General features: G+C 46.2%; 1 protein-coding gene across 4 annotated transcripts; it reads left to right on the plus strand.

Moving 5' to 3' along the window:
• The first annotated feature begins 1145 nt into the window (after positions 1–1145).
• On the plus strand, positions 1146–26630 carry SUN1 (Sad1 and UNC84 domain containing 1). 4 transcript variants are annotated; one of them, XM_076052617.1, is made up of 20 exons: positions 1146–1230; positions 6831–7179; positions 8146–8351; positions 9942–9968; positions 11051–11233; positions 11627–11785; positions 13980–14024; positions 14250–14343; positions 15337–15389; positions 15936–16045; positions 16868–17050; positions 17912–17946; positions 18090–18183; positions 19422–19655; positions 20402–20486; positions 20608–20723; positions 21286–21453; positions 21847–21939; positions 23546–23670; positions 24259–26630. In XM_076052617.1, coding segments are annotated over exons 2-20 (2184 nt in total). In that variant the 5' UTR covers positions 1146–1230; positions 6831–7006; the 3' UTR covers positions 24260–26630. The 4 variants fall into 4 exon arrangements, with proteins under 4 accessions (XP_075908732.1, XP_075908718.1, XP_075908724.1 ...); XM_076052603.1 differs by lacking the exon at positions 1146–1230 and adding an exon at positions 2010–2350; XM_076052609.1 differs by lacking the exon at positions 1146–1230 and adding an exon at positions 2010–2350 and having other exon boundaries at positions 6831–7161.

Genomic DNA, 26630 nt, shown 5'->3' on the forward strand with positions numbered 1-26630 from the left:
TCACTGAACCATACTTCACTACATTGGTCAGTGGGTTTGAAGGAGGGGAATGTCAACGTTGATGCGGTTTAACACGTAGGCTTACGCGATCAGTATCCATAATAGAGGTTTTTTGGGGTTAGATCGAGTAAATATAAATGTGCTGGTAAACCCGCCACCACCCGACCACAGCCAATTAGTAAGATTTGCCATGTAAGCAAAACGTGCCAATTCATTACAATTCGTGCTCGAATTCGCACACGAACTGTAAGTGTATCGTGGGTTTACTCTGCAACACACGGGTGTGCTTTACTAGTAACAAACTGGCATGTTTTGTTTACGTGGTAAACTCTTGCTAATTGGCTGTGGTCGGGTGGTAGCGGGTTGTAACGACACAATATATATTTACGCGATCTAACCCAAAAACCTCTTGGATAACGGAGCATTGTCCAGGATGGTCCAGATGTTGTGTGACCCCCCCCCCCCCACCATTAAATGGCCTCTAACCTTTTTTTCCACAATTTTTTTTATTCACATCCAATGGGATACACAGACATGAAGTTTTAGAGAAGGAAATGGGGATCATCAGACATCTGGACCGCCCTGTACCTGCCGTATTGTACAACTATATCTGTGCCGACAATCTTAAGTAAAAAGGGCAGAGCAGAGTCAAACGTAACAAACGATTTCGATTTAAAGCTTTTCTGACTGCAGGGATTCATATTCTTGGTTCTTTCGGTAAAGTCACGTAACAGTTATGTGACTTTACCGAAAAAAATAAACCTTACTGAAAAAAAAACAATTTTAGAAAATTGGGGGGGGGGGGTCACAAGACATCTGGCCCACCCTGTACAGTACTCGATAACGGTGGCACTCGAGTGCTGGCGAGGTGCCGACCGCTGCCCCCCCCCCCCGCGCAACTACGCCACGCACGTGGGGGGGTGCCACGCACGTGAGTGAGGGGGGTGTCGCACGTGGGGGTTGTGCACGCACGTGAGGGGGGTGGTGCCACGCACGTGGGGGTTGTGCACGCACGTGGGGGGGTGTCACGCACGTGGGGGGGGGGAGGTGCCACGCACGTGGGGGGGGGGGGGGTGTCACGCACGTGGGGGTTGTGCCACGCACGTGGGGGGGGGGGGGGGTGCCACGCACGTGGGAGGGGTGCCACGCGGTTGTTTTGTTTTTGACCGCTTGAGTCGCCTCCAACCGTTTAATGGGAGCCCACGCAAGGCACCGGCGCCGGACACTGCCGTGAGTGTTAGCGTCACTTATCCGCGATTTAGCGACGTTATTAACGGGCGGCTTCGTTGAATACGTTAAATAAATGTCAGTGGTGGCCGAGGTTCCGTCCCGTGTGTCGTCGGGTCTCAACATTGGAGTTTGTTTGAGCCCAGGGGAGAGCTCAACAGGACGGGGTAGAGTCTTTATTTGCGAGAGTGATCCGGGGACATGTGCCGTGTTGTGTGATCCCAATCGAGTCATTTGCGATGCAACGATTTTCTTTTCGAATTCGGGCAAAATGTTGGACCGTGAGGCCGGCAACAGTGGCCTTGAGATTGGCAGTCTTTTAACGTCCACTGTGTGAGAGACAGAGAGACGACAAGTATTGTGCTGTGGTTATTACACGAGCAGTAAGTAATGACCAGGGCGGCCGCAGCATATCGAACCGTGACGCTATATCGAATATGTACATCGCAAGGCTATTATTTTACGCGATCGCTGCCGTCGTAATAAATTAAGAGGGTACGTTGCGTGCTCAGTGTGCAATCTATTACATCTGTCTTAATTAAATTACACTTTGTGTGTGCGTGTTTTTTTTTTAAATAATGTTCGTTTATCAATTCGGTTAATTCGTTTGAGCGGCGAGCTCGGCGTGCGTGATGACGCCAACAAAAAAAACCCCCAACGAACGTCACCGCGCATCGAGCGCGGTGACGTCATCGCGCACTGCTGTGGAGCGGGAGGGGGAGTCGCGAGCGACGACACGGAATTCAAATATCCCGCGTGACGTCACGACGCACGCCTTTGCAGTCGTGACGTCGACGCGCTCGCTGGGTGACGTCACGACGCAGAGGTCCATTTGGAAGGGCGGCTTCCCACGCAGCTGGGCCGACGTGGAGCGCAGCCGCCGCCGTTGTCGCGTTGTCGTCTTAAATTTTGTTTTGTTTTTAAAACAAGAATTTAGAGAGAGAGAGAAAAAAAATATAAACATTTACACGGCGGGGCTGCAGTTCAGTCTTTGCCGACTGTGTACAATAAGTAAATTAGGTTTGAAGGTACCGTAAACATTGTCTCAATTTGACAAATCGCGAAGTGCTTCGGGACCAAGCCACCCGCCCCCTCGTCTTCATTCAAAGCGATCGCATGCAAGGTGTTCTCCCTTTGCGTTACGTGTTAATGATTTGTTTTTATTGTTATTATTATTACGAACGTTATAATAGCTTCGTCGAAATCTTAGCAGAGATGGGGGGGGGGGAGTTAAAATGCGTCTGTGCTGTAGTCGTGCACCGTGCTGGGCGCGAGATTTAAACGCGAGTTTTGAGATTCATGTTCATTTCCCTTACTCGTTTGTTGAACCTTTGTGGTTATATTGCCGCGTGTTATTGTTGTTATTGCCATCCTTGTCATCGTCCCAACGAAACAGGGGGATTTCTACACAAATCTGGCTGCGGCCTGATGATGCCATTACTGGCGAAACGTCGTACTCGGATTGTAAATGTTGTGGATTTGCTCTCCCAACACACCGGTGTTGCTGTACTAGTGACGAATTGGCCACGTTCCGTTTACATGACAAACCTTACTAATTGGCTGTGTCGGGTGGTGGCGGGTTTAACGACACATTTACGTGATCTAAACCAAAAAAAGTCTCTGTTATGGATATTGGACGCGAAAGCCTTTGCGTGTTAAGCTGAACCTTGTCATTATAATCATCAATGTTTTGGGACTCGTAAATAATGGCAGATGTTAGGATGAAGGGTACGGCGTCTTTGATTTGAGAGCGAGGCGAACCCGATAATCCTGGCCGTATCACCTCGGTCAAATCAAGGATGTTGAAAATTGCCATGGCTTTACGGTGGCTTCGGCTCACCCGATGAAAACAAAGGGCATTCGAAAGGCGTCCTTTAGGTGGGTTCGTACCAGGCGAATTGAAGGATTCGTTTACGTGTATGTATTGTTTTGGATCGGAATCGGAATGTTTATTGCTGGAGGAATCCCATGAGCTATCGAGCTCTTTTTCACAGATCTCGGAGTCGGGGTAAGCGGATCAGAAAGTTCCAATAATCGATAGAAAAACACGGTAGGAGTGTGCTTGGTGAGCTCTCTCCCTCGGTTCACATAGGACACAAACTCATATTTTAGAGTGTTGATATGCCCTAAAGGTGCGATTTAATGTTTCGGTGTGCTTGCCTTGTTAAATCACATTTCTAAAAATCCCATTGGCTCATATTTTCTCACACGTGGTTAAATATAGGACACTGTTAAACGTAGTACTACTGTGTTCTCTGGATGTGTAAATAAGACGCAGATTTTTCTTTCTCCTGTATTTTAAACAAGGAGGTTGGAGGTGCGTCTTATAATCGGGTAGGTGTGCGTAAGGGATAGGTACCTTGTTAAATAAAAGGGCATTTTGTTATGGAGAGATTAACCCAATCGTGACGCACCCGCGTGTGTTTTAATAAAAGGGCATCTATCGATAAAGGTTGAAAGTTGCAAAAGCTTAGTCCATGGTTTGAAATAAGTAATGCATAATACTTTTAGCAATGCGGCTACACTCGGTTGCCCCGAGACGCCCAGGTGTTTTTAGGGCGCACCTCTGATTACCACTGTTGGCTACGTATGGTCCGAAGGAAGTTCTACATGCCTACATTCAGTAGCAAAGCGAAGCATCGTTTGGGTTACTTTTTTAGATGATTTTAGCAAGTGATTGTAAATGTTGTGGGTTTACTCTCCAATACACTGATGTGCTGTACGAGTAACGAATTGGCATGTTCTGTTTACGTGACAACCTTACTAATTGGCTGTGTCGGGTGGTGGCGGGTTTAACAACACTTATGTATTTACACGATCTAACCCCAAAAAAAACCTGTATTATGGATACCATTGGTCACGAAAGGCCTACATGTTAAACTGATGCAGTGTTTGCAACATCGAATGGGAATGAGGTTTTGGTGGCCCTGCATCCGTGTTGGAAATTCCACATTTGAAGGTGTCAGTATCTTCCTCATTGGTAGTTGTGACAAGACATTGGGGATGCAATGTTATGTATGTACGTATGTATGTTGAACTTCTTTCATACCATACTTAGCCAACCGTGCTAATCGGAGAAAATAAGAATATAAAAGAGATATTGTTAAAATATTTAATAAGTAATGCAAAAAACGTAATTACTACAAATGATGGTTATCAACTTAATTACTCAAAAGAAAATAAATTAACTACCCAGTCATGTTTTGGCGGAAGGGAAGATATTTAGCGGAAAACCATGTCTTGAGCACTACACTTTTTTCTGCCAATTCAGCATAGATAGTTTTAACTTTGGACCAGTGCATGAATCAGGCCCTTGTTGCAGAAAGCCAGCAAACCGTTTTATGCCACAACAACAATATTCGAGCATAACTGCATGGCATGCAGAATATATTTTGAAAGTGTGAATTATTGCTGATGTGTGCTGTGTGCGCGGAGAATGATTGCTAAGGGCCATGCAAGCTCTTTGGCTGCGGGCAGCTCTTTCCTAACGCCGCCGGTGCCCTTGTTCCCTTCATGGCGGGTTGAGTCACGGTGCACGTTCGTCCGATCAGGCTTCCTGCCTCTGCCCGTGGCCAAGCCCGCAGCAAGCACGCCATCCGAGTGCGCGCTGATAACGGGGGGGGGGGGGGGGGGGCGCGCAAAACGGCACATTTGCAGCACAAGCAGGCGGCACGGCGCGCACGCCGACCCAACTGCTGCCTTACAGTCGTGAACCACAAGGAAGTTTAACTGAAGGGAGATTAGAACTCGGCCTACGCTGGAGTATGCGCGCGCAGCAACGTTAACAGCTTGTGCGCCACGCTGCAAAAGTGGCACTGTCGCTTGACCGCTCGCCTGGTTTATAAAGAAAGCTTCCGTACGTTATTTTAAATTTGTAGTTTCTAGGTGCATCGGAATGATTGTGAAGTTGGGGGGGCAAGTTGGCTGTGGAGGCCCATGCTGTGTTACCAAGGGGGTCCTTTGAAGTATGTGTGTATGTATGTTGAACTTTTTTTATGCACCGTACGTAGCCAACCGTGCTAATCGGAGGTACAGGGGAAGGACAACAAACTAAAAAGATTGTTCATTGGTGGACCGCAGCTGGATTTGAGGATCAGATGCCCACCATGGTGCTGCTCTTTATGCGCCTGCACGCATGAAAGGTCACCTAATTGTCTACGCTGTTTTTATTTATTAGGCTGGTGTCTTCAGCACGACAAGGATGTTGATGTTTCCAAGGCATGTTTTTTTGTGTGTGTAATATTTGTTTATTCTTTGTACGTGGTTGTAATCCTTGCGGAGACATGTTTTATTCGATGTGAGAGGCGGTCTCAAAGGCTTCAATATCAGTTTTTCAGGGGTACAAAACATATTCACATTTGACGTGTGGAATTCAATGAACATTTGTGAAAATATTTTTTCGTACAGTTCATAAACTGTCAAAGTTTTATGATGAGTCAAATGTTTGAAATATTCTTTAGCTAATTTTAAAACACCAGTACACGACTACCACACATTTGTGCTTTTATCAATCTCCACGGCTGAGTCTGCCGTATAAGTTGAGTGGCTTTCCTCCTTGGTTTGCTAATCTCTAGGTAAATCTCGCGGTTCTTGGGCAGCAATTGGACACACACACCCACACCTCATTATCTACAAATACCCAGAAGGTATGCTTGGGCAAGGGCTGGGTCCTATAGCTCTGTGTCAAACAGACCTGGCCACACCTGCTGATTTGGATCTCCCGCCAAATTTAGCAGAGGCCATTTCTCTGTTGAATAGTGGATCACTTGCAGAGCATGTACACGTATAAACACGCTTTATCACTGAGACGGAAGCCGAGTTTCCAAAGGAGAATGCAAAGGTATCCAAGTACGGTGCAGAATATCAACGTGACAGTGATGCAGCGGAGTTGTAGAAAATCAACGTGAGAATATTCTAAATTGTTTCTCATCGAAGTCATTGTAATTGACACGTGCAAAAAAAATGCATAAAATAATAGCAAATGACTACATTTCATTGCAGAGTTTCACCATTGCTTAATAGTCCATGTTGTCATTGTGTTTATAAAGTGCGGTTACATCTACGTTCTTAATACTGTCCAACTAAGGCTAAAAGCAGGAAATGCATTAGGTCCATCTGTCTGTAGCAGGGTGACATGATTGCTGTTGTAAATATTATCCAATGTCAGTGAACCTGTAGTATAAAGTTGTTGCTAAAAACCAGCCAAAGTGATGAAAGGGTTGCCAAAAACTTGACGTAAAGCACAGCAAAACGGACCAGCAATAAAAGCCTTTGGCCTGCTGGCCAAGGCAATAACGTCATGACGTGTGACAAAGAGAGATGCCGTAATTTTCCGTACGATGTCAATGTGTGGCTCATAATATAACGTCATTACTTACTCCTCTTTGCTCCCTGTGAAGCATAAGGCCGCAGTAAGCCCAAGCCATGCCGGTCGGTCTTCAGCAGCTTTCTCTGCTTCACCCCAAGACAGGCCCATGGTCTCATCGCTTCTAAACTGCTCACGAGAACGGAATGTTGCGAAGTGTTACAGATTGTATGCGTATGCACGATGTTTCCCTTCGTCCTTGTCGCTTTGAACGCCTTCGTTTTTCTCCCACCAACAGCCTCTCCTGCGGTGTTCACGGGCACCGGTCGATTCAGGCGACACGAGCAGCAGCCGCCGTCATCCCCCCCTGATCTGGGGGGCCGGGGAGAGGGGAGAGATCCTCTCGACGACAACTTACAGCTGGACGAACAGGCGACTGGTGGAAGACCGCTGCCGCGGTGCAACCTGTGCGAGATGTCGCGACGCAGTTCTCGCCTCGCTACCAATGGCTACTACCAGGAGGAGCACAGCTACCACGAGGGAGACGGCGGCGGCAGCGGCGGCAGCGTAGGCGGCGGCAGCGGCACCGCGTCGCCCGGGAGCGTCCGATACCGGGAAAATGTGGCCAGGTCCCTCGAGGATGAGAGGTTGCGGGAGGGGATGCACAGGGATGAGACGCTGGGGAGAAAGGCGGTGCCTGGCAACGGAGCGCAAATCTGGCCATAGCTTAAAGTTATCTTTTAATCTCTAAACGTATACCCCCTCTAAGTCTATGCCTCTCAATAACCCAACGGCGTGGTTATCGTGTGCGCAGGCGGTACAATTGCGCCACGGCCCATGGGCGTCGGTCTACGATGAGGGGCTAAATTGGACAAGAAGGCCCCATTTCATCGTTTGCACGAGGGCACATGCTTGCCATGCTTTGTCACTACGCTAGCCTATAGCTTAGATCCAACCCTAACCCTGAACCTGGCTAGGGGCGTCAGCAAAGCGATAGCCCGAAGCCTAAACAGACCAAACATAACCTTACTCCTCAGCTAAAAGCCGACCTTATCTCTTAAGCTTAAACCCTACCAGGTTAAATGATATTCTGGCTGTTTGGCATTGAGGGAAATCCTACAATTATTTGAAAGCCAAACACAGGCCTAGGAAAGGTATGTGCCTATACAAATGCCTCTTTTAGGCTTGCACTGCATTGTTTTGGATTTCCCCAAAAACGCCACACAGCCTGAATATATTTTTGCCTTTGTGTGCAAACCGTTGGATAATTAGTATGATACCTGCGTTTGTGTTTATGTTGCTTTGTTCAATGCTTAAAAGGCAGTACAAATAAACAACCTCCTAGGTCTTCATCCCTATTTTACATCGGTAAACAATACATTGTATACCCTAATTTACACGTGTCTTGCATTATCACGTGTTTTTAATTTATGCGGGCAACCTTGCCCCCTCATTACTCCGGATAATCGAGAGTTGACTGTACTTCATTCCTGGCATCGTCTGTTTATCACGAGTTTGTTTTGATGGCTTATTTATTTATTTGCCGTGTTTATTTGTCGTGTTACTCATTGGCGATTTTGCTCGCTTTTCGCCGGTTGACGGGGCGGGGGCAGAGTGTTCCGAGCGCGCAAAATTTCGCACCGGGGTTCCGGCGCGACCCCGCATGGTGCCCGGGGTCGGGCCCACGTCGACTCGCCGCTCGTGACCACGGAGAGAGGCAACAGCAGCCGCGTGGAGCGGGGCGACGGCCTGTCGCTCACCTCGACGCTCATCGAGGAGTCCTGCCTCCCCGAGCGGGAGTGCAGCGGATACCTATGGGGTGAGTGCTGCAAGAGGGCGGAGGGCGGGAGGCGGGGGGGGGGCGTTACATGGTCAGCCTTGCGCACGGTTCCTCGGCGTGCCGCAAAGCTGCATCGTCATCGTTGGCGTCAGCCCTGATTTGATTTTTTTTTTTTGCTGTTGTTCTAATGTTAGGCAAAGACGGTCACTGCATCGCACGCTTTCAGATGCGCTTCTGCGGCCGTCTGGAACGCTCTTCATTCCGAGATTAGGAAGCTGGGAGCTATGACGCTTTTAAAATCTCGATTGAAAACGAATTTCTTCACAGCTGCTTTGTGTGTTTAGTTTGTTGCCCTTCCGCCGCGCACCTTCATTTATCACGGTTGGCTACGTACGGTGCGAAATACTTTGTACGTACAAATATAACTACGGCAGGATGGAGGCCTCCATGAGCCGACACCATTCCTCGCAGGCGTGCGAAACGACAAATCCATCGAGTGCGCGCGCTGGCCAATGTCATCTCACCACCCCCGCGGTGGTCACGCACACCTGGTGGTCGTTCTCCATCTTGGCTGCGACGTAAATGAAAATAATGTGCTGATGCTTATTCCATTATACGTCGTGTGGATTCGTACTGGTGTGCATTTTACGCGCAGCGTGAAGGCAACAAATATATAATGCGCAAATTTCATGACGACTCTGATTCTTTGCAAATTTCAGAATATTTCTTTTCACAGTGGCCCAGTAAGATTATAGAGTCGTGTCGAGGGTGAATTATTTCACCTTCGCTGCTTTGTGTCACAAGCTAAGATCACAAACAACAATGCTGATATGATGTCACGAAATACCCGTAATGCAGGGTATGAAGTGTCACAGGTCTCATAGACCTGCTGCTGACCAATACGAAGTTACAAACAGATGCTCCACGATTGCGCTCTACTCGTACTTATCTACAAGCTGAGACATTTTTAGTTTTTGAGTCTTACTTTCAAGGAGACCGTCATCCAGAAGTGGACTGATCATGGCTGATAATTAAGATCTTCCCTCAAAAGGCACGATCTATTTTCAAACCTCTTTGCCGTGTTATTTTTTGCACATTGCTGTAATATGACACCCGTGGGGTGAAGACCCCGCAGTTTTTGGGAAAGCAAAGGCGTAAGTGGTCACTGCCCTCGCAACTGGGTCATGTTGGCCTTGGGGCGATGGTTGAATTCCCACCACAGCCAGGAAGTAAAATTTCTGCACGGAATCGGTAATATTGTTTTGTCAACACTTTGTGAAGTTGTGTATTTCTGATGAATACCCAGCGATGGCATCGTACGCAAAACGCGCTGTTGTCACAGCAGAAATAGCAAATTTTAAAAATTACATTGCTGCTAACTTCGAAAAGTATAGCCATCTCGGCGTAAGCACAGAGAATCCGTTTTCCGCTGTGAATGGCAGTGAATGGGCAAGCGGTGCGTCGACTGGTTACGTAAGGGACACCTGGGCTTACTTTGATTGTCAAACACAGCGACAGCGAGAAATCGTGTGCCAGGCTGAGGAATTTGAAATATTCGCTGAATTTCAAGCGTGGTTTGTGTGAATGAGTTGTTTGGCAGACGAATAAATGCCTCTCATCTTTTTGCAGGGCTTGACAAAGAGGAAGATCAATCCAGTAAGATATGATGCCGTTTCATTATCTCTTGAATTATATTTACAAGCAATCCTGTGACTTTCATCACGAAATTTATTCGCTCCATTTAATCCTTAAACAGTAGGCATTAGGTACTGTGCTGTCCTCACGAGGGCCTATGTACACGACCCGTCGAGTAATTTGATCACATCTTCTCACTCCATTATGAATACAGCACTACCAACATGTCACGTATCATTGCAATAAAACATTTAGAGTGTCTACTCTGCTCAAACAAGCGTGAGGTGCCACCCTATTGGCAGCTCAGATCGAGTGGTGTACGTTCCCCATTCCTGTGTTGGGTTACAAGTTCTCAATGTACCAACCACTGCTGTTTTCCCACAAACTGGCACCCATTGTATTTTCAACGGGGGACGATTGGCTGAGTCGACTCCGACCGGGAATTTAACTCTCACACTTCTGATTACGATTCAAGGGTTCTGATTACAGCTTTATCCGGCCAGGCACCGTGAGTGTGTGCGTGTGTGTTTGCAGAGCAGTAGTGCAACGGTTAGCAAACTGCGCTACAAAGTCCGGCAACCCGAGTTCAATTCCCGCTCACAGCCAACACCGGTGACGATTATTTGAATCGACCCTGGCCCTCGCCTAGGTCGACTCGACCTCAAATGAGTACCTGGTGTGGTGTGTAAAAATCGCCACTAGGGAGACAAAGGTGGCCGGGCGTGTTGCTGGACACCCACCCCCTCGCGTGCCATGCCGACCTTCATAGGTTCTCGTTAAAAGCACTTGCCCCAGCACTCTGTTAAGGCTTTACGGGGGATCTTTGTCTTTTGTGTCAGTACACGGGGTTGTGCTGAAATTCTTCACGCCCTGCGCAATGAACCCAGCACTCTGAGTTGTGGTATCTTAAACCTGTCCTTGACCATCATGAGGTCAACTCAACCTCAAATGAGTACCTGATTCGCTGCGAGAACATCAGCATCGGCCACACCATCTCCTTGTTCAGCGCGCCAGCCTTCGTAGGTGCCCCCCAAGAGGGCTCGCGCCTAAAGTCTATGCGGCTGCAGAAGGGGTCTTTGTGTTTTGTCCGCATGGATGTCCAGCCATCACATTGATGATGAGCGAGCGGACAACCCACGTCTCCAACGAGAGCCAGAGAAGTTTCCACCACAATACAAGCACCCCTGCGGCTGCGGCTGCGGCGGCGGCGGCGACAGACGGCCATGCCACACGGTTGTGGAACAAGCACAGCGGGGACCAGCACCGCGCGTCGCCCGCCCAGCATCGTGAGTGCCGTGTTAGATGATGGGAACGGCGTTGAGCTGTTGACACCTTTGTTTGTCTTTTTATCTACAGTTTTGCCCCAATTGTGTCGTCTGCGTCACGAGACGAATAATTGGCTAATGACACTTGCCCACACTGCGCTGCGATTTGTAACTTACGTTTGTTGAACTTATTTTGCACCATAAGTAGCCAGCCATGTTTGCCGGAGGTGCGGTGGGGGGGGGGAAAGGACGATAAACCAAACATAAAATAAAGTTAGAGTGGACCACATGTCGACACAGGGATGCTGATGAATGGGTAATGCTGGTGTCGAGCACTTCGATAACAGCTTCCGGATTTTGAAAGCCGTCACCCGCGCCTTGCCTTTCTAACCTTCCTCCCACATCGCCCACCAGCGCCGGAACCAGCGCGCTTATCCAGTTGGTGGCGCGCGATGGGATGGGTTGCGCGGCCAGTGAACGTCTGTTGGACGCTGGTGGTGCAGTTCTCGTTCTATTGCGTGGGGGCGGCGATCACGCCCGCACCTGGCTTTGGTGCCGTCCACGGAACGGCAGGTGCGCAATTGCGCCCATTGTGTCCCTCGTGTGTGTCCCCCCCCGCGTGTGTCCCCCCCCCGCGTTTCCCTCGTGTGTGTCCCCCGGTGGCAGGGGTACTCAGCCTCGTGATGTCGGGACCACCGCAGAGTGAATACCAGAAAGACCACGAGTGAAAAGGAAGCAAAGGCGAATCAAACTGACCAATTAGGCACGAGCCTTAACCCGAATAAACGAGCCACAGACCCTCGCAATAACCGTAACCTAAATATTCAACCAGACACTCGCTCTACCTGGACCCTAGCACTAGCCCTGCGTACACCTGAATCTATCCATAGTAGTGAACAAAACACTAACCCCCTCCATAACCCGAACAAAATAGCGACGACACCCTATAGCGAACCCTAACAAATTAGCCAACCTGACCCTCGCACTGAAACCTTCGACCAACCTTAACCCGAGCCTAGCCGCTCATGTTTCACAATTTCCTCTTGTTTGCGTTTCATTTTTGGCATTCACGACACCCCTCTTAAAATGGCAAGGTGCCCCAACACAGTACAGTGTGATGTAGTTGTCATTGTCTAGTTTATATAAATTATAAGTGGCGCCAATTCACTTTCCAGATCTGGGGGCACCGAATACAGACTCCTAGGGAAATTCTGTTCCCTGAGCAATGTGCCCCATTAATGCCGCACACAGTCCTTTAGTGGTCCATGCATCCGTAGTTGAGAATCCTTGCCCCTTCAATCCACCATTGACAACACTTTCCCACTTTGTGCACTTGGTACAGGTCTCTGTGTGGTTCCTCGGGTTTCCGTCTGTCCGCTGCTGGCGGGCGTGATGCAAGACATTGCAGTAACTGTGCTCGTGTTGTGGTTCATGATTTGGCGAAAAATATCGGCAGATGTGGAAAGCCAGCCATGGGGCATGTTAAGATTGGATTTTGTGAAACCTTTCACGAGGACAGTGTTATCACTGCCACGTCGTGGTCTAATGATTCTCTCCCCCTCTGGTTTCATTATTTGTTGTGATTCATGGTCGCGATTCGATTCAAACATCAGTTATTTTGGTAACATTGTTGTGAATGTAGAGTGGCCTGTTGCAGTTCAAAGACTCGCGTAAATGTATTATTTATGACACGAATGAATCTGCGAATATCAGTCCTTGCGCATGTGAATTGAGCATGTACCTAAGCTCAACAATGATATTAATTGATGACTTATATCCAGGATGGCTTTTGTTTCCACGTGTGTACCCATCTCCCTATAATTGCCAATGCGCGGAGTGCTCTGTGTTTGTTTATGGGAAAGTGCTGAACAAATGTAATATTGCTTAAAAGCTTTCGTCACTGCAGGGATTCATATTCTTGGTTATTTCGGTAAAGTCACGTAGAAGGGAAACAATAAAATAATAAAAATATAAAAAATTAAATTCTCACGACGTTTTGACTGCTGTGGTTTTCATACCTGATGATGATTGCTTGTGTTGCAGTCGAAACGTCGTGAACATTTTATTGTTTTATATTTTTATTATTTTATTGTTTCCCTTCTACGTGACTTTACCGAAAGAACCAAGAATATAAAAATGTAATATTGATTTATGAATTGCCTCGCAATGTGCTCTAATAAGCCAGAGCTGCTGACTGGATGCCTGCCATAATCCCATCGTTTCTGAATAGATATCATCATCATCAATCAAAGCGTGACATTAAACACCCTGCACCATCACAAACCTTTTGTTGTATTATGGCCTCAATCGAAAAGTTTTAATAAATTGCCTGCAGCTGATATTACATGTAGCCTTTATATTGGCTCATGTGCAGAAAAATATTAAACGTTGCGTTGTGAGAATGTGAGCGATTGCGATGGAGAGGCCTTTACCCATCAGTAGTACCATCGTGGTGAAATGCCTCGCCTGGTATGAAGGAGGTGGTGGGTTCGATCCCAACCTTGACGCCTGTAAATTCTGAGTTTGCATGTTTTCCCCGTGGCCGTGTGGATATTTGTCCGGATCTTCCAGCTTTTCCCTCAACATTTAGAATCAACATGCATTTAAGGGTTATTTGGCTGCTATAAATTCCCACACGATAAGCCACTTCGTTGAGCTATCAGTAGTAGCGCACATGCGAAACGGTACAGTAGCTGTCCGATCTGGTTGTGCATGTGTGCTGACGAGAGTGTTTTCTGTGACCCGGTGTCTCTTTGCTGTTTTTTAGATTCCAAGACAACCCGAAAAGCCAGCACCTCTGCCAACTTTTTCCGTAAGCCAGGCCGCAAATGAACCACGCGTACACTGCAAATAACGTAGAAATGCATCACATTTAGGCTTGCAATGCATCATCGGAAGTGCCTCGCTGAACCTTGGCATGCCCTTTGTTGGCCTGCCTTCCTCCATGGCTTTGTGTGCTGTGCCTCCCGTAGAAATGCGCTTGCTTAAAATGGTGCTTGAGCTGACCGTCAACTGGAATGTGAATCTGTGTGACCAGGTCGCTTGGTGCTCAAATGCATGTGGGTGTTTGGGGTTGGCTGGTACAACCTCATTGGTCTTCTCTCCCTCTTCAATGTCTTCCTTCTCACCCGGTAGCAAACCCGTACGCGCGCGCACACATGCACACTGACGCAATGCGCGACGCAACACCGCGTGACACGCAGCTGCGTAACCAGTTTCGATTCCAAAGTGGCGTTAATGCCACGCCTGTAGATGCCGTGCATGTCGTTTTGATGGCAGTGTACACCGTGATTATGCAAGGTGTACGTACGTTGATATGGTTTGTATGAAAATAAAACAGTTAATAATAACCTATGAAGGCTCTTCTATTGGAAGTGGTGTACAAGCAGTTGTTTCCTTTCACATGCGAGTGGAATTAAACGCTCTGCAGACTTTTAAGTTATAAATGCTGTTGTTTTTTTTATAATCTCAAGAACCTTGGTACTGTTTTGCACCAAATACTTTGTGCGTGCAATACATTCTACTCTCCCTTTGTATTCTGCGTGTGCCATGTTGACGTGCGACCTTGCCGTTTTGAACTTCACCGTGTACAGTTGTTTTTGGATGGTTTATGTTCGTGTGTTTTTGCTGGAACGAGATTTCTATTGTGTGACCACGTCCCCATCAACAATGGGCATCCGTTGCCCAATGGGTTTAACCTGTGCCAAAATATAACCAAAGCGAGGGCAATTGAATCAATAAATGCGACACATTCGTCACTCGCACAAAACGTTCGCCTGCTCTATAGTTCCAGTTGTTTGGCAGTGTTGTTGTTTACCATGAGTTTTGATTTGATATGGACTGTGTGTGTATATATACACACGGTACATCCCATTTACAGTGAAGGAAATGTATTCTCTGCCCGAGTAAATAAAGTATTTTTTAAAATTAGTAACTGTCTGTGGCATGCTGGAGAATGACTTCAAAGGTTACAAATTGGTCCATGTCTCTTAAGGTTACAAAGCTGCCATTGATAGTATTGGCCCTTTGAAGGCCTCTGTCGTTGAAATACAAAGTCTTTACACTTGAAGCATAAGGTGGTGTTTAAGTAGTATTTCATCTCTGCACTCATTTCTTCCCCACAGGCGCATTCCCAGAGCGATAAAAATGATCCTACTTTTGATGCTGCTTTTGTTGGGTGAGTCTCTCTTGTCCTGCCTTATGAGTAATTTTAGATGCTGTAAAATGTTAAACTGCAACATTTCTGGGAGGCTCAACCAGAACACGTAGTGAGCTGGTTGATTTTAGATGCTGTAAAATGTGACTCCACACGCCCACTCAATCATTAGTCCTGCCCGATGTGAGTGGCATTGCTGTTGTGATGTTGGCCCCATCTATAGCTAAAAGGCTCCATCTACTCCTCTGCCGTGCTCACTCGTCGGATAGTACACCAGCCTATTGTCCGTGTCATTATTCGAGCATGAACATTTTAAACGCGGGACAAAATGTCAACATTTTCGCAAATGCTTCGGGATATCGAGAGAGCCTTCTGAGTCCAAGACTCTCGCGGCTAAACTGAGACGTTTGGTAGCTCTAGGAAACACGGAGACCTTATCTTGAGCGGATTGCGTTCGCACCCAAATCAGCTCTCATTGTTACGAAGCAATGTTTTGAAATCACACGTGTTTCTGTTTTTGCGAGATGACCTTTTCAGGTGGCATTGTCTTGCATGTTTTGCCAACAGCCGTTGTAGGGGTTGGTTACGCGTTGGTGGTGTTCGGATACGTACATCTGTCGAGAAGTCATGAACATGCACAAGCTGTGCCGTCGGATGTCAAGATCAGTTCTGGCACAGTGAGTCAAACGTGTGTGGTTATGTTTGGTAGTGAAGTGATGAACTGGTCTAAAATCTGCAGTGGATTTGGCCGTGTTGGACTAAACTGATGCACATAAATTGACCAATGCATGTCCCTACCCTCTGGGTGTTGTTTTCCCGACACCTTTATTCCAAGGTGTTGAAAGCATGGTTGGTGTCACGCAACATATATCATGTGTGAGACCCCAATCTTGTGGGCCAGTAGGGAAGGACAGTACAGGAAATGGGCTCCTGAACTTATGTTTACAGATTTTTGGAATTTTATCTAAATAAATCACCAGGTGTGTGTAATGAGTCATCGATTCAAATATATCCTCATAATTACGACACATGCATCTAATTTAAGAATCTATTCTTTTTGAATACTTGTACATGGTTATGCAAATGTATTGTAGGCCAGTGGTTCCCAACCCGTGGACAACCAGGCCACAGGAAGGGGTCTGCAGGACTTTTGTAGATTTTACGATTTGGAGCGGTTATAATTTTTAAATAAATTGTGTTTGTGTTGCATAGTAGTTTTTGAGAATTATTTGGTGGTTGACGGTGGTTCGTGGGTACAGAAAGGTTTGGACCACTGCTCTAGGGTGATGGAAAGGCCAAAAAAATTAGACAGAACTCGACAGAGAGTGCAGACGGCACAAGAGATAAAGTACAGACGGTACGAACAACAAACGGTACAAATCTTAATTTTTGTTTTGTATTGAATCATGGCCCAGTTGATGGAATCATGACAGGAGGCGTGGCGTCGAATCGTCACCCGTCTACAAAGTAGACTTTCACTATTGTTGTCGTCTCAACAGCCGACAGTGGTGAACTTGCAAAGCAAGCACCATCTGCAGCAGCTGGAGCGGCAGGTGTCGTCGCTACGGGCCATCGTCGAGGAGCAGGAGCGGCAACTGGCGCATCTGCGGACCGCGGCCGAGCGGCACGAGTGGCAGGGGCACGCGCTGGAGGAGCTGCGCAGCACGTCAGAGCAGCAGCAGGTTCGACAGGAGCGGGCGTGGGAGTAGGTAGGGTGGGGTCTGTTGCGGTCCAGCGTGTACGCTCTTGGATCAATCCGCCTGCATCGTCTTTTAATGGTTTTGACGGTAAAACCCTGATGCCGACAGAGCTGCTTTTTGTTTTTTTGCTGTCCTTCCCCCCCGCAACTCCGATTAGCACGGTTGGCTACGTAGGGTGCGAAAGAAGTTCAACTTGCATACTTAACAGAGCATTGAGAAATGTCCAGATGAGTAACAGTGTTTGTGTTTTAAATTGGTGGGCAAAATTGTTAGCATTGGCAAATGCCATATGGAGCAAGTAAGTTTCGCTGCTTGGAATTGCAAGGAAAATAGGAATCGCCGTGATGGTTCTACATGAAGTGCCATGTGGTGCAGATGATAGGATCTAAAAGCGGGGTGGGTTTGAATACTTTTGTGCCGTGGTCTTGTTGGTGTGAGATGAGATCCCTTGAAACTGAGGACAATGACAAATGGATGATGGTTGTATAGCGCAAACCAGTCTGTCCTTACAGTGGTTTAACTGCAAGGGCAAGACCTAAAATCAGAGGGTTGAATGAGATTATACATGCAGATCAAGGAGATGTTGACTAAGCAGCAGGTGTGGGATTTAGCAGAAATAAGGATGCTGGCAAGGTGCGTTGGCTTCAACAGAGTTGGCCGTATTGGCTTCACCATTGTGATCTTGTGTGTGCTTAAAATCCATGTGTTGTAGGAAACAACTTTTCCAAAACATGACAAATGTGAAATAATGACAGTGGCTATTCTTAACTCTCCAAAGCACAAACTGGGAACAACACGGTAATATCTATTTAACTGCCTTACAAAGCAATCTTTTTGTTTCAGCACACAATCGGTGACCTGAAGAAGCTGGCAGAAGGGTAAGTCCGACCTGCTTTGCAGCTCCGTCACTGCGGATCCGAATGATGTTTGCATTGCTGATCATGCGCCTGCTTTTTTTGAGCGTCGCACTGGCGACGCCGTTGACCCCACTGCTTATCTACACGTGCCGTTTGCTGGACAGACACGAGCACAATCGGTTGGCTTTGTCAGTCGAGGTCCTGGAGGAAAACGTTTCCAAGTTGAAGCACGAAATCCTGCACGGGCATCAGCAAAAGGCAAGAGCCGCACCACCCTCGATGCTTAAAAAAAAACGATGATCGTGCATTGCAAGCATGACTCTTCCGGGGGCAGACGTCGGTGGTCGTATGGCTTGGAGTTAAAAGTCTTTGTGCACAGCCCTTTGTAAAGCCACTGCTAGATGGGGGGGGGGGCCTTTTGACTTGCTTAACTATACTTCACCACGATGGCCCTTGTGAGTTGGTAAAGGTAAGGGAGCATAGATTTCCAGTTCGATAATGGATATGTTTGTACTGCATACAACATATTTTCGTGACTGCAAGGATCCATACTCTTTGGTTCTATTCGGTAAAGTCACGACTTGTGTTGTGGCCGAAACGTCGTGATTTTTGTTTTATTTTTTTACCTACGTGACTTTACCGAATAGAACCAAAGAGTATCCATACAACATAGCCCATAAAAAATGCATTAATCAAGGCAGTCTTCCTGGGCCTTTAGATTAAATGCAGTTATATTATTGGTTCTTTCGGTAAAGTCACGTAGAAGGGAAACAATAAAATAATACAAATATAAAACAAAATTCTCACGACGTTTCGACTGCAACACAAGCAATCATCAGGTGTGAAAACCACAGCAAGAAAATTTGAAAAAAGTGGCGTTTTTTTAACGTTAGCACCACGGAGAGCGATTTGGCAGTTATTCAGATGGACGAATCAATCTATGTTTGAGGGGGAAGACGAAAATAATGGATGCGGTCTGAAAGCCACCGTAAGCGTGAACAATCAATTAAGACCCGAAATGGTTTATCAAATCCTTCCAATGATTGCTAAGCCAGAATCCATCTTCTCGGTTGAAATTGTCTCTGTGTTTGTATATGTGGATAGCCTCATGAACGAATCTCTCATGGTAGCCAGATGGCTTGCAAAGAACCTCTATCTGCGGGGCTATGTTGTGGGCATCAGAGGGCAGTGCAGTAGTTTACCGTACTTTTATGCTCCCTAACTTATGCTCCCTGCTGACAAATCCGCACTGATTGTTGTGAAATTCGTCAAATTAATCCCCGTGACCCACGCGGCATGGGGAGGCCCTCATCCAGCAGTGGATTGAAAAACGGGCTGTATGTGTACAAGAGCCTGGTGAGACCAATAAGTCTATATTTCAAGGAAGGCCTGGGTCAGTGCACATTTAAAATACCTCCCGACGGCGAACTAGATGAAATTAGCCGCCTCACTGTTGTGACGAAATGTGTGGGGCTCCGTGTGACGTCGGCGGTCAGGTGGAGGCTGCCGTGGTGGCCACCCTGAGGGCCCTCGCGTCTCGCGGGGACGACGGCTCTGAGCTGGCGTCGTTCACGGCGTGGTTGACGGCGCGCGTGCTCTCGTCGGACCACATGCGGACGCTGCTGCGGGAGACGGAGCAGGCCGTGGTGGCCAACGTGAGCAAGCGGTGGACATGGCCCCCCGAGGGCGACGGGGCCCTGGAGTCGACGGGCGGTGGCGTCTCCAGACAGGTGGGCCTGGCGCTCGGGGGCTCTGCCTCGTTTCTTAAGCTCGTGCAACGGCGCGCACGTCAAACTGTGTGCGCGTGGTGACGATCGACCGCTTTAATTGCCATAATAAAAGCGGACTTGGACAGGACACTCAACGTCAAGGTTAATGATGGAGTGGCAGTAGGAAGGGCACGCCCGGTAGGATGATGCCCACCGCGGAGATATCACCCGCCAATAACTCAACTATTTTTGTTTACCAGATAACCCCACCGAGCTATGAGTTATTTTTCAGAGGCAACCTGACGACACATAGCTCAGTGAAATGGCTGAGCATCATATGTGGGAATTTAGAGTAGCAGGCAAATAATCCAAACCCATGTGTCTAAATGTGGAGAGCAAAATCGGAAAACCAGGAGAAAAATCCACGCAACCACCACAGTGAGAACGAACACGCCAACTCCAAATATTCAGGTATCGCCACAACGTCCTGCTTAGCAGGCGAGGGAGATAACATCTCACCACTGCGGCACAGTGGCCAAGTATTGAACTCGGGTCACTGGGTTCAATGCACAGGGCAATGAGCAACTCTCCACCTCTTTTCCCCCACCCCCCGCCTCACACACACAGTAATAAAAATGTAAAAAAAACATGGGGCAAGTGCTTCAATTGCTTTTTATATAGATATATTTTCTTCATGGAACAGAGTTTTGTAGAGAAAGATGTGCTTGAGTAAGCAGCATAAAGACCCATTCTTGTCTACCGTGCAGGAAGTGTACGCGATCGTGCAGAGCGCCCTGAGGCTGTACGAGGAGGATAAAATCGGGAAGTTTGACTTCGCCTTGGAGTCTGCAGGTGTGCAGCGCGCGATTCAACATGCACACGTGCGCACACACACACGGACGGACACCGGCGCTTGGGACACCGCGGTGAACTACCGTAGGTCAAGTTATGCTTGTGTCGTTCCCCTCCACAGGTGGCACGGTGATCAGCGTGCGGTGCTCGGAGGCGTACAGCCAGCAAATCGCTCTCATCACCCTGTTTGGGGTGCCGCTGTGGTACACGTCGCAGTCTCCACGAGTGATCATTCAGGTAACGGCCGTCACTTTTACTCGGTGTTGTCCTACAGAGCATAGTTGGTGTATTTCTGTCGTGAGTTGTGAAAATTTTGCATTCCAATGTTGGGGGCCTTTCCCCCTCCCATTGGAAATCACTGTTGTCTTAGCGCAATGCCGTGCTCATTTTCTTGGTCCTGGTGGGATGATCGGCTAGGTTGGCTCCATTCGGGATTGGAACGTTCACACTTGTCAATGGGAGAGGAGCACTGACAACAATGCCATCTGGCTAACTTTACCGTACATACTAATCGGCCTTATTTGGTGTAAAGTCTATGCTTTTGACGATGATGGTAAAGAAGATGATATCAATGATAGTGATGGTGTTGTTATTCACGAATGATATCCTAGCCACAATTTTCTTATGAGTATAACAAAAGTCTTGGATCTCGTTGAGGCTTTGTGGATAAAAATAAAAGGACTTTCCATACATCCTACTTGAGGACCAACCTAAAGGTTATTGATATTTGACAAGGCTTTTGTGGATACATAAAGGGGCTTTTATTATTATAATCATTGTGTCAATGTGTACCCCACAGCCAGATGTCTACCCTGGAGACTGCTGGGCATTTAAGGGTTCCCGGGGTTACGTCGCTATTAAGCTTTCGGACACAATCTACCCGTCGGACTTTACGTTGGAGCACATCCCTCGCGCCCTCTCACCCACGGGCGACATCACCAGCGCGCCCAAGGACTTTGCGGTCTATGTGTGTAATGCGACGCGACACGAACCTGTGCTGTACAGTTTCCCACTTTTGCGTTGCCTGGTTCAGCCTCCTTGAGTGTTTTTTTTTTTCTGGGAGGGGTGAACCCTCAGCTGGGTTTTTGCATTGCTAAGTTCTCCAGAAACAAACAGGAAATTGTTAATGTTTTTTACCCAGATTAACCCCTTTTCAGCTTGCTCAAAGTGTGTTACCATTCAACGCAGGAATTGATTCTTGAATCGCGACAATCCATTGAATTGCCAGGAGGGTGGAATTGACCAAACATCCAAATGCTGCACGTTCCCAAAAATAAGCTTTCAAACCAACTTGAGTCCTTTCTATGGCTAAATAAAAGGGCTATGTATTTGCTTTACTGGACCTGCATTTGCATTTCAGGGTCTGGATGAAGAGATTCAGCAGGAAGGATACCTCCTGGGGCAGTACATGTATGACAAGCACGGTGACCCCCTGCAGATGTTCCACATGAGCGTGAGTTTTGCACAGCGTTTGGTACACTCATTCCATGTTGATGACACAAGGTTCTCCATATTCATTGTTAAAATGTAACATGACCCCTGCGTAATTGGGATGAAGGCATGCAGTCTTCAGTTACATGCGATTTGAGTGGCAAATTAAGGTGCAATGCAAGTGCGGTGTAATGATACTTTTGACCGTACGCTTCATTTATTGTGTAAATGCAGTGTTGTATTTTCATTTAAAATTGCATTAATGTCATGTTAGCCTAAATCTTGACTTGTACAATAATGCACACACTGTAGTGAAATGCCTGGTCTACCAATGCTCTTTAACGTCCTTAAACATATTCTTTGGTTCTTTCGGTAAAGTTCCGTAGATAGAAAAATTATAATAAAAAATAAACTAATAATGGGGTGAGGAAGGAGCCATCTGAGGATACAATCAAGACCATCACCTTGCCATACATAGCAGGGGTAACCAAAAATATTTCCAAAATCATGAACAACCACAAGATCCAGGTCCGATTTAACACAGTACATAAAATTCGTGATCTGATCCCATCTGTGAAGGACAAGATCCCTGACATGCAATATCCCGGCGTCTACAAACTAAGCTGTATCTGCGGCAGCAGTTACATTGGGGAAATTAAGCGACATATCTCGGACCGTGTTCGTGAGCATAAGGCAGATTTGAAACACGGTAGGACCAATACTTCTGCCGTGGCTGATCATTATTTTAATGCGGCTGGCTCATAATTTGCAAACCCACTGGCTATCAACAACGATTCGTTCAATCTTGATTGGAAGCTGTCGTGACTGCAGGAATCCATACTTTTTGGTTCTTTCAGTAAAGTCAAATAATTATGAAGCCATCCATATATACAGACATCGACACAATTTCAACTGAGAAGATGGGTACAAACTCAGCAATCACTGGAAGGACGTTAATAACCAGTTCAAGTCATAACTGGATGTTTCCATTTTAGACCTGGCACCCCTTTATTTGGTGGAAGCCCACCACCAGGACCATCATTACCCACTACTACCATCACCTCTAGTAGCAACCACCACCATCGCTGCCCACTACTACCATCACTTACATTAACATTAGCTGCCCCGCCCATGCTGCTGACACTTGGGCTGCGCATTTTAAACCTTTATAAACAGTTTGCCTTTAGAGGCTACCCCCTTTTACTGATGACGACAGCTTGTGTTGCGAACGAAACGTCTTGGTTATTTTTATTTTCTTATTTTTTATTTTTATTCTATCTACGTGACTTTACCAAAAGAACCAAAAAATATAAATTCCTGCAGTAACGAAAGTTTTAAGTCAAAATATGTCCTTAAACAACACCTCCTGATACTGTAAAACATTCCATGGTGTCTATAATTAATGCCTAACCCTGCCTTATACTCAACACCCTAAGCTGAACCCTCTATTAATCCTAACTCTGCTCTGACCATAACCATGGCCTCATCCTCTGCCCTAGCCATATATCTGTGCTAACCCCCCTAACCATAACTTCACCCCAACCCCGAACTTTACCCTAATCCCTACCCCACCTCCCCTCGGCGGCTGTTAGTTGGTGAAGCCATGATTGTGTGGTGGCGTTCTGCAGAACTCGACGGTGGCACATCCATTTGGGATTGTGGAGCTCCGCATCCTGAGCAACTGGGGCAATTCGGAGTACACCTGCATCTACCGCTTCCGAGTGCATGGCGAGCTGGCCACCTCCAGAGGATGGTAACTGACCCGGCCCTCCCGTTTGTTCGTCAGGGGTTTGGGAGGGATCTGGAGTAGCGGCATACACACAGGGCTGCATATTTTGCCTGTGAGAATCGGGCAAGTCTTTGTCATTTAAATACTAAATCTGCTACGAGTATAAGATAACGTATTGTTTTTAAGCGTCGAAATATTAGTGTTGCCTCTAATATTAATATTTTGTTCTAAGAATAATGGTAGGTTTACGTAAAGTGTTACGTTTGTAAAGAATATGGATTTGTTTAATTTCGAGTTAAAAAAGTAAGCCTCATTAAAATGGTAGAGGCATACAATTTTATATCTATTTTAAACAAATGCTTTGGAAGCATTATTTTTACAGAATATATTTTTATTCCATTACTTTCTTGTTACTTAGCTTTACAGAAAATCAATCTGATGTGCATTTCTATCGACTGAATGTGTGGCTCGGTTTACTGATTCCGCAAGCGTCCCAGGAGCTTAATATGGTTGTTATATAAATTAGGGACGGTACTTGGCCCACGGGGTCCAGAATTGGGCTTTTTCCAGCCATGGGCCTCTCACGGTTACCATGCTTTTTGTGGGCCACAGACGTGCTGAAGCAGGCCGGGCCACATGAGCCCGGAGCTGCTCCTGCAGGAGACCGTGAAACACAAGCACCAATCACCACTGCCCCTGCGACGCCCTCATGCAGCATCTGCAGCTTCCACGAGACAGCACCCGCTCACTTGTCACTCGCACACACACCTTGATGTCTGCACAGACTTACAACTACATGTACACCTATGCACCTGCACACATGGCCTGCTCGCTCATATATATACACGTGTCTGCACAGCCATACCCCCCTGCATGCACACCTGGCCTGCACATCCATTAATCATTACTCTCTGGATACATGAATACTTATAGATTAGGTCAATTCATGTCACAATTGGAATAGATTCTTAAATTGATTTGCGACTGAATCGTGACAGTTCATCAAATTACAATTGGGGTGAATTGTTCCATGCCCAAATACCTGCACACACACCTATATACCTGCATTTAGGTTCCACTCAATATGCAGCGTATGTAAATGTGAAGTTTAATTTTTTTTTAAACCCTATTTTCACTTCATGCCTAAACTATATACATTGACTGTAGTGCATTTTTAAACTCTTGTTGCGTAACCAGTAAATATTGAGGGATTGTCTTGAAGCTCGCAGTGGCTTCTTCAGTTTAACAGGCAAAATAATAAAACTCGGAGGCTTGAGTGTGAAAATAACAAAGCTGTATGTTGAGTGGCACCATAACCTACACACATCTATACATCGTCTGCCCAGTCGTACACCTGCATTCATGAGCATGCATCGCAGTGGAAGGTGGTGCGGGCTGTGTGCTTGTTGTCGCTGTCTAAAATCAGGACTTTTTTCAGCCGCTTAGACTGGATATCTGCAATGTAAAATAAAAACAATTTGCAATAAAAACGCATTTTAGTACTCTCTTAGCTTAAACATGTTTCCTCTATCACTTGGTCAAAGGATGTACCATCACTGAAAGTAAACAATTGTCACATTTTTGTTTTCAAAGGTGCAACTTTTGGAAAAGGTATCTTTAAAAAGATATTAGATTTTTTATAGATGTTATCCTGAAATGATGTTATTTTTGGCATAAATTATAAAGAAACACGTCCTTGCCTTGGAACATTTTACCAATTTTTTTTCATTGAAGAAAATACTTTGGCTAGTGTAACATTGAGCGGTTTTACAAAGATGTCCACATCTTAATTTCATGATTAAGCCAATACAGTATTAACGATAAAAAGTACCATGAAGCCATTATATTGGCTGTAAAACAATCACACAAGGCAGATGTAATTCAGGTATTTAATCTGTGCAGGCAACAAGAACACTCAACCTGTACCAGAACTATTGTGTACCAGCTGCCAAGCATGGGCTGTTTAAATAGCATATCCTTTTGCAAATTCTCAAACTGAATTGTAAGTTTATACCTGTGTTAAAATAATGTTGGCATGGCAAGACAAGAAAAAGGTATTCTTTTGACTTGAGACGCTGTGTATGAGTGGCTATTGCTCGGCTGACAATACCCAGTCTTGCAGCGGGAGCAGACCTGTCAGTTGTTGCTTCTTCAGTACTATTATGTACTGTGGGAGATGTGTACTGTAGTATTAGCCGGTCTAAGAAATAATGTAAAATCTGCATCAGTGAGGCTGAGCACTTGAATGTGTGGAATCTGCAGATTGCGTGCCTCTTGAGTTGTGTGAATTACCTGTCCTGTCACTGGAGCACTGTTGATTAGCACAATGTAGGATGTTTGTATCAGGGTTTATATTTTGTATTGCCTCAGGACTAGATCTCCCACATATATTTCGTCATGAGATATATATTAAGTGGAAGTCTGTATTGTTGTCGATGCTCCATGTCATTTGTTGTATTGAAACAAGTTTAAAAACTCTGAAGTAACCTCATGCTTGCAACCCTCTTGTTTTTAGCCATATTTTTGGTCCGTGTGTGATGCCTATTTATCTTGTTTTTACACTTATCAGAGCTTATAAAGTTTTTGTTAAAATATCCAAAGCACTGCCTAAAACGTGGCTTAAAAAAATGTTTTTCTTTTGTTTATACTTCATGTTTATAGAACGTGAAGTTTATACGGCCCAATGATTTACACATCCATAACCCACTGAGGAAGAGTCTAGGTGACTTCTACAGGTTTTTGCACTTTTAATTATTTATTTCCAATAAAATTTGTGATTATTTTTTTTAATCAAGGGCTCAAATCTATTTCGCAGCTGTTGAACCCTTCCAGTATTCTTTAGTTGCAGGCACGCCAAGTTAAAGATTATCCAGATATGCCATGAAGTAGTCCTTTTAAACAGTATTGTAAAGAGGTCTTCATTTCAGAAAGATTCGTGTATTTTTACCATATTTTGCATCTTTCAAATAAACTGCTGAATTTCA

Source organism: Petromyzon marinus, chromosome 3, assembly GCF_048934315.1.
Source record: "Petromyzon marinus isolate PM22_M1 ecotype Great Lakes invasive population chromosome 3, UKy_Petmar_22M1.pri1.0, whole genome shotgun sequence".
In the NCBI taxonomy this organism is placed as follows: domain Eukaryota; kingdom Metazoa; phylum Chordata; class Hyperoartia; order Petromyzontiformes; family Petromyzontidae; genus Petromyzon; species Petromyzon marinus.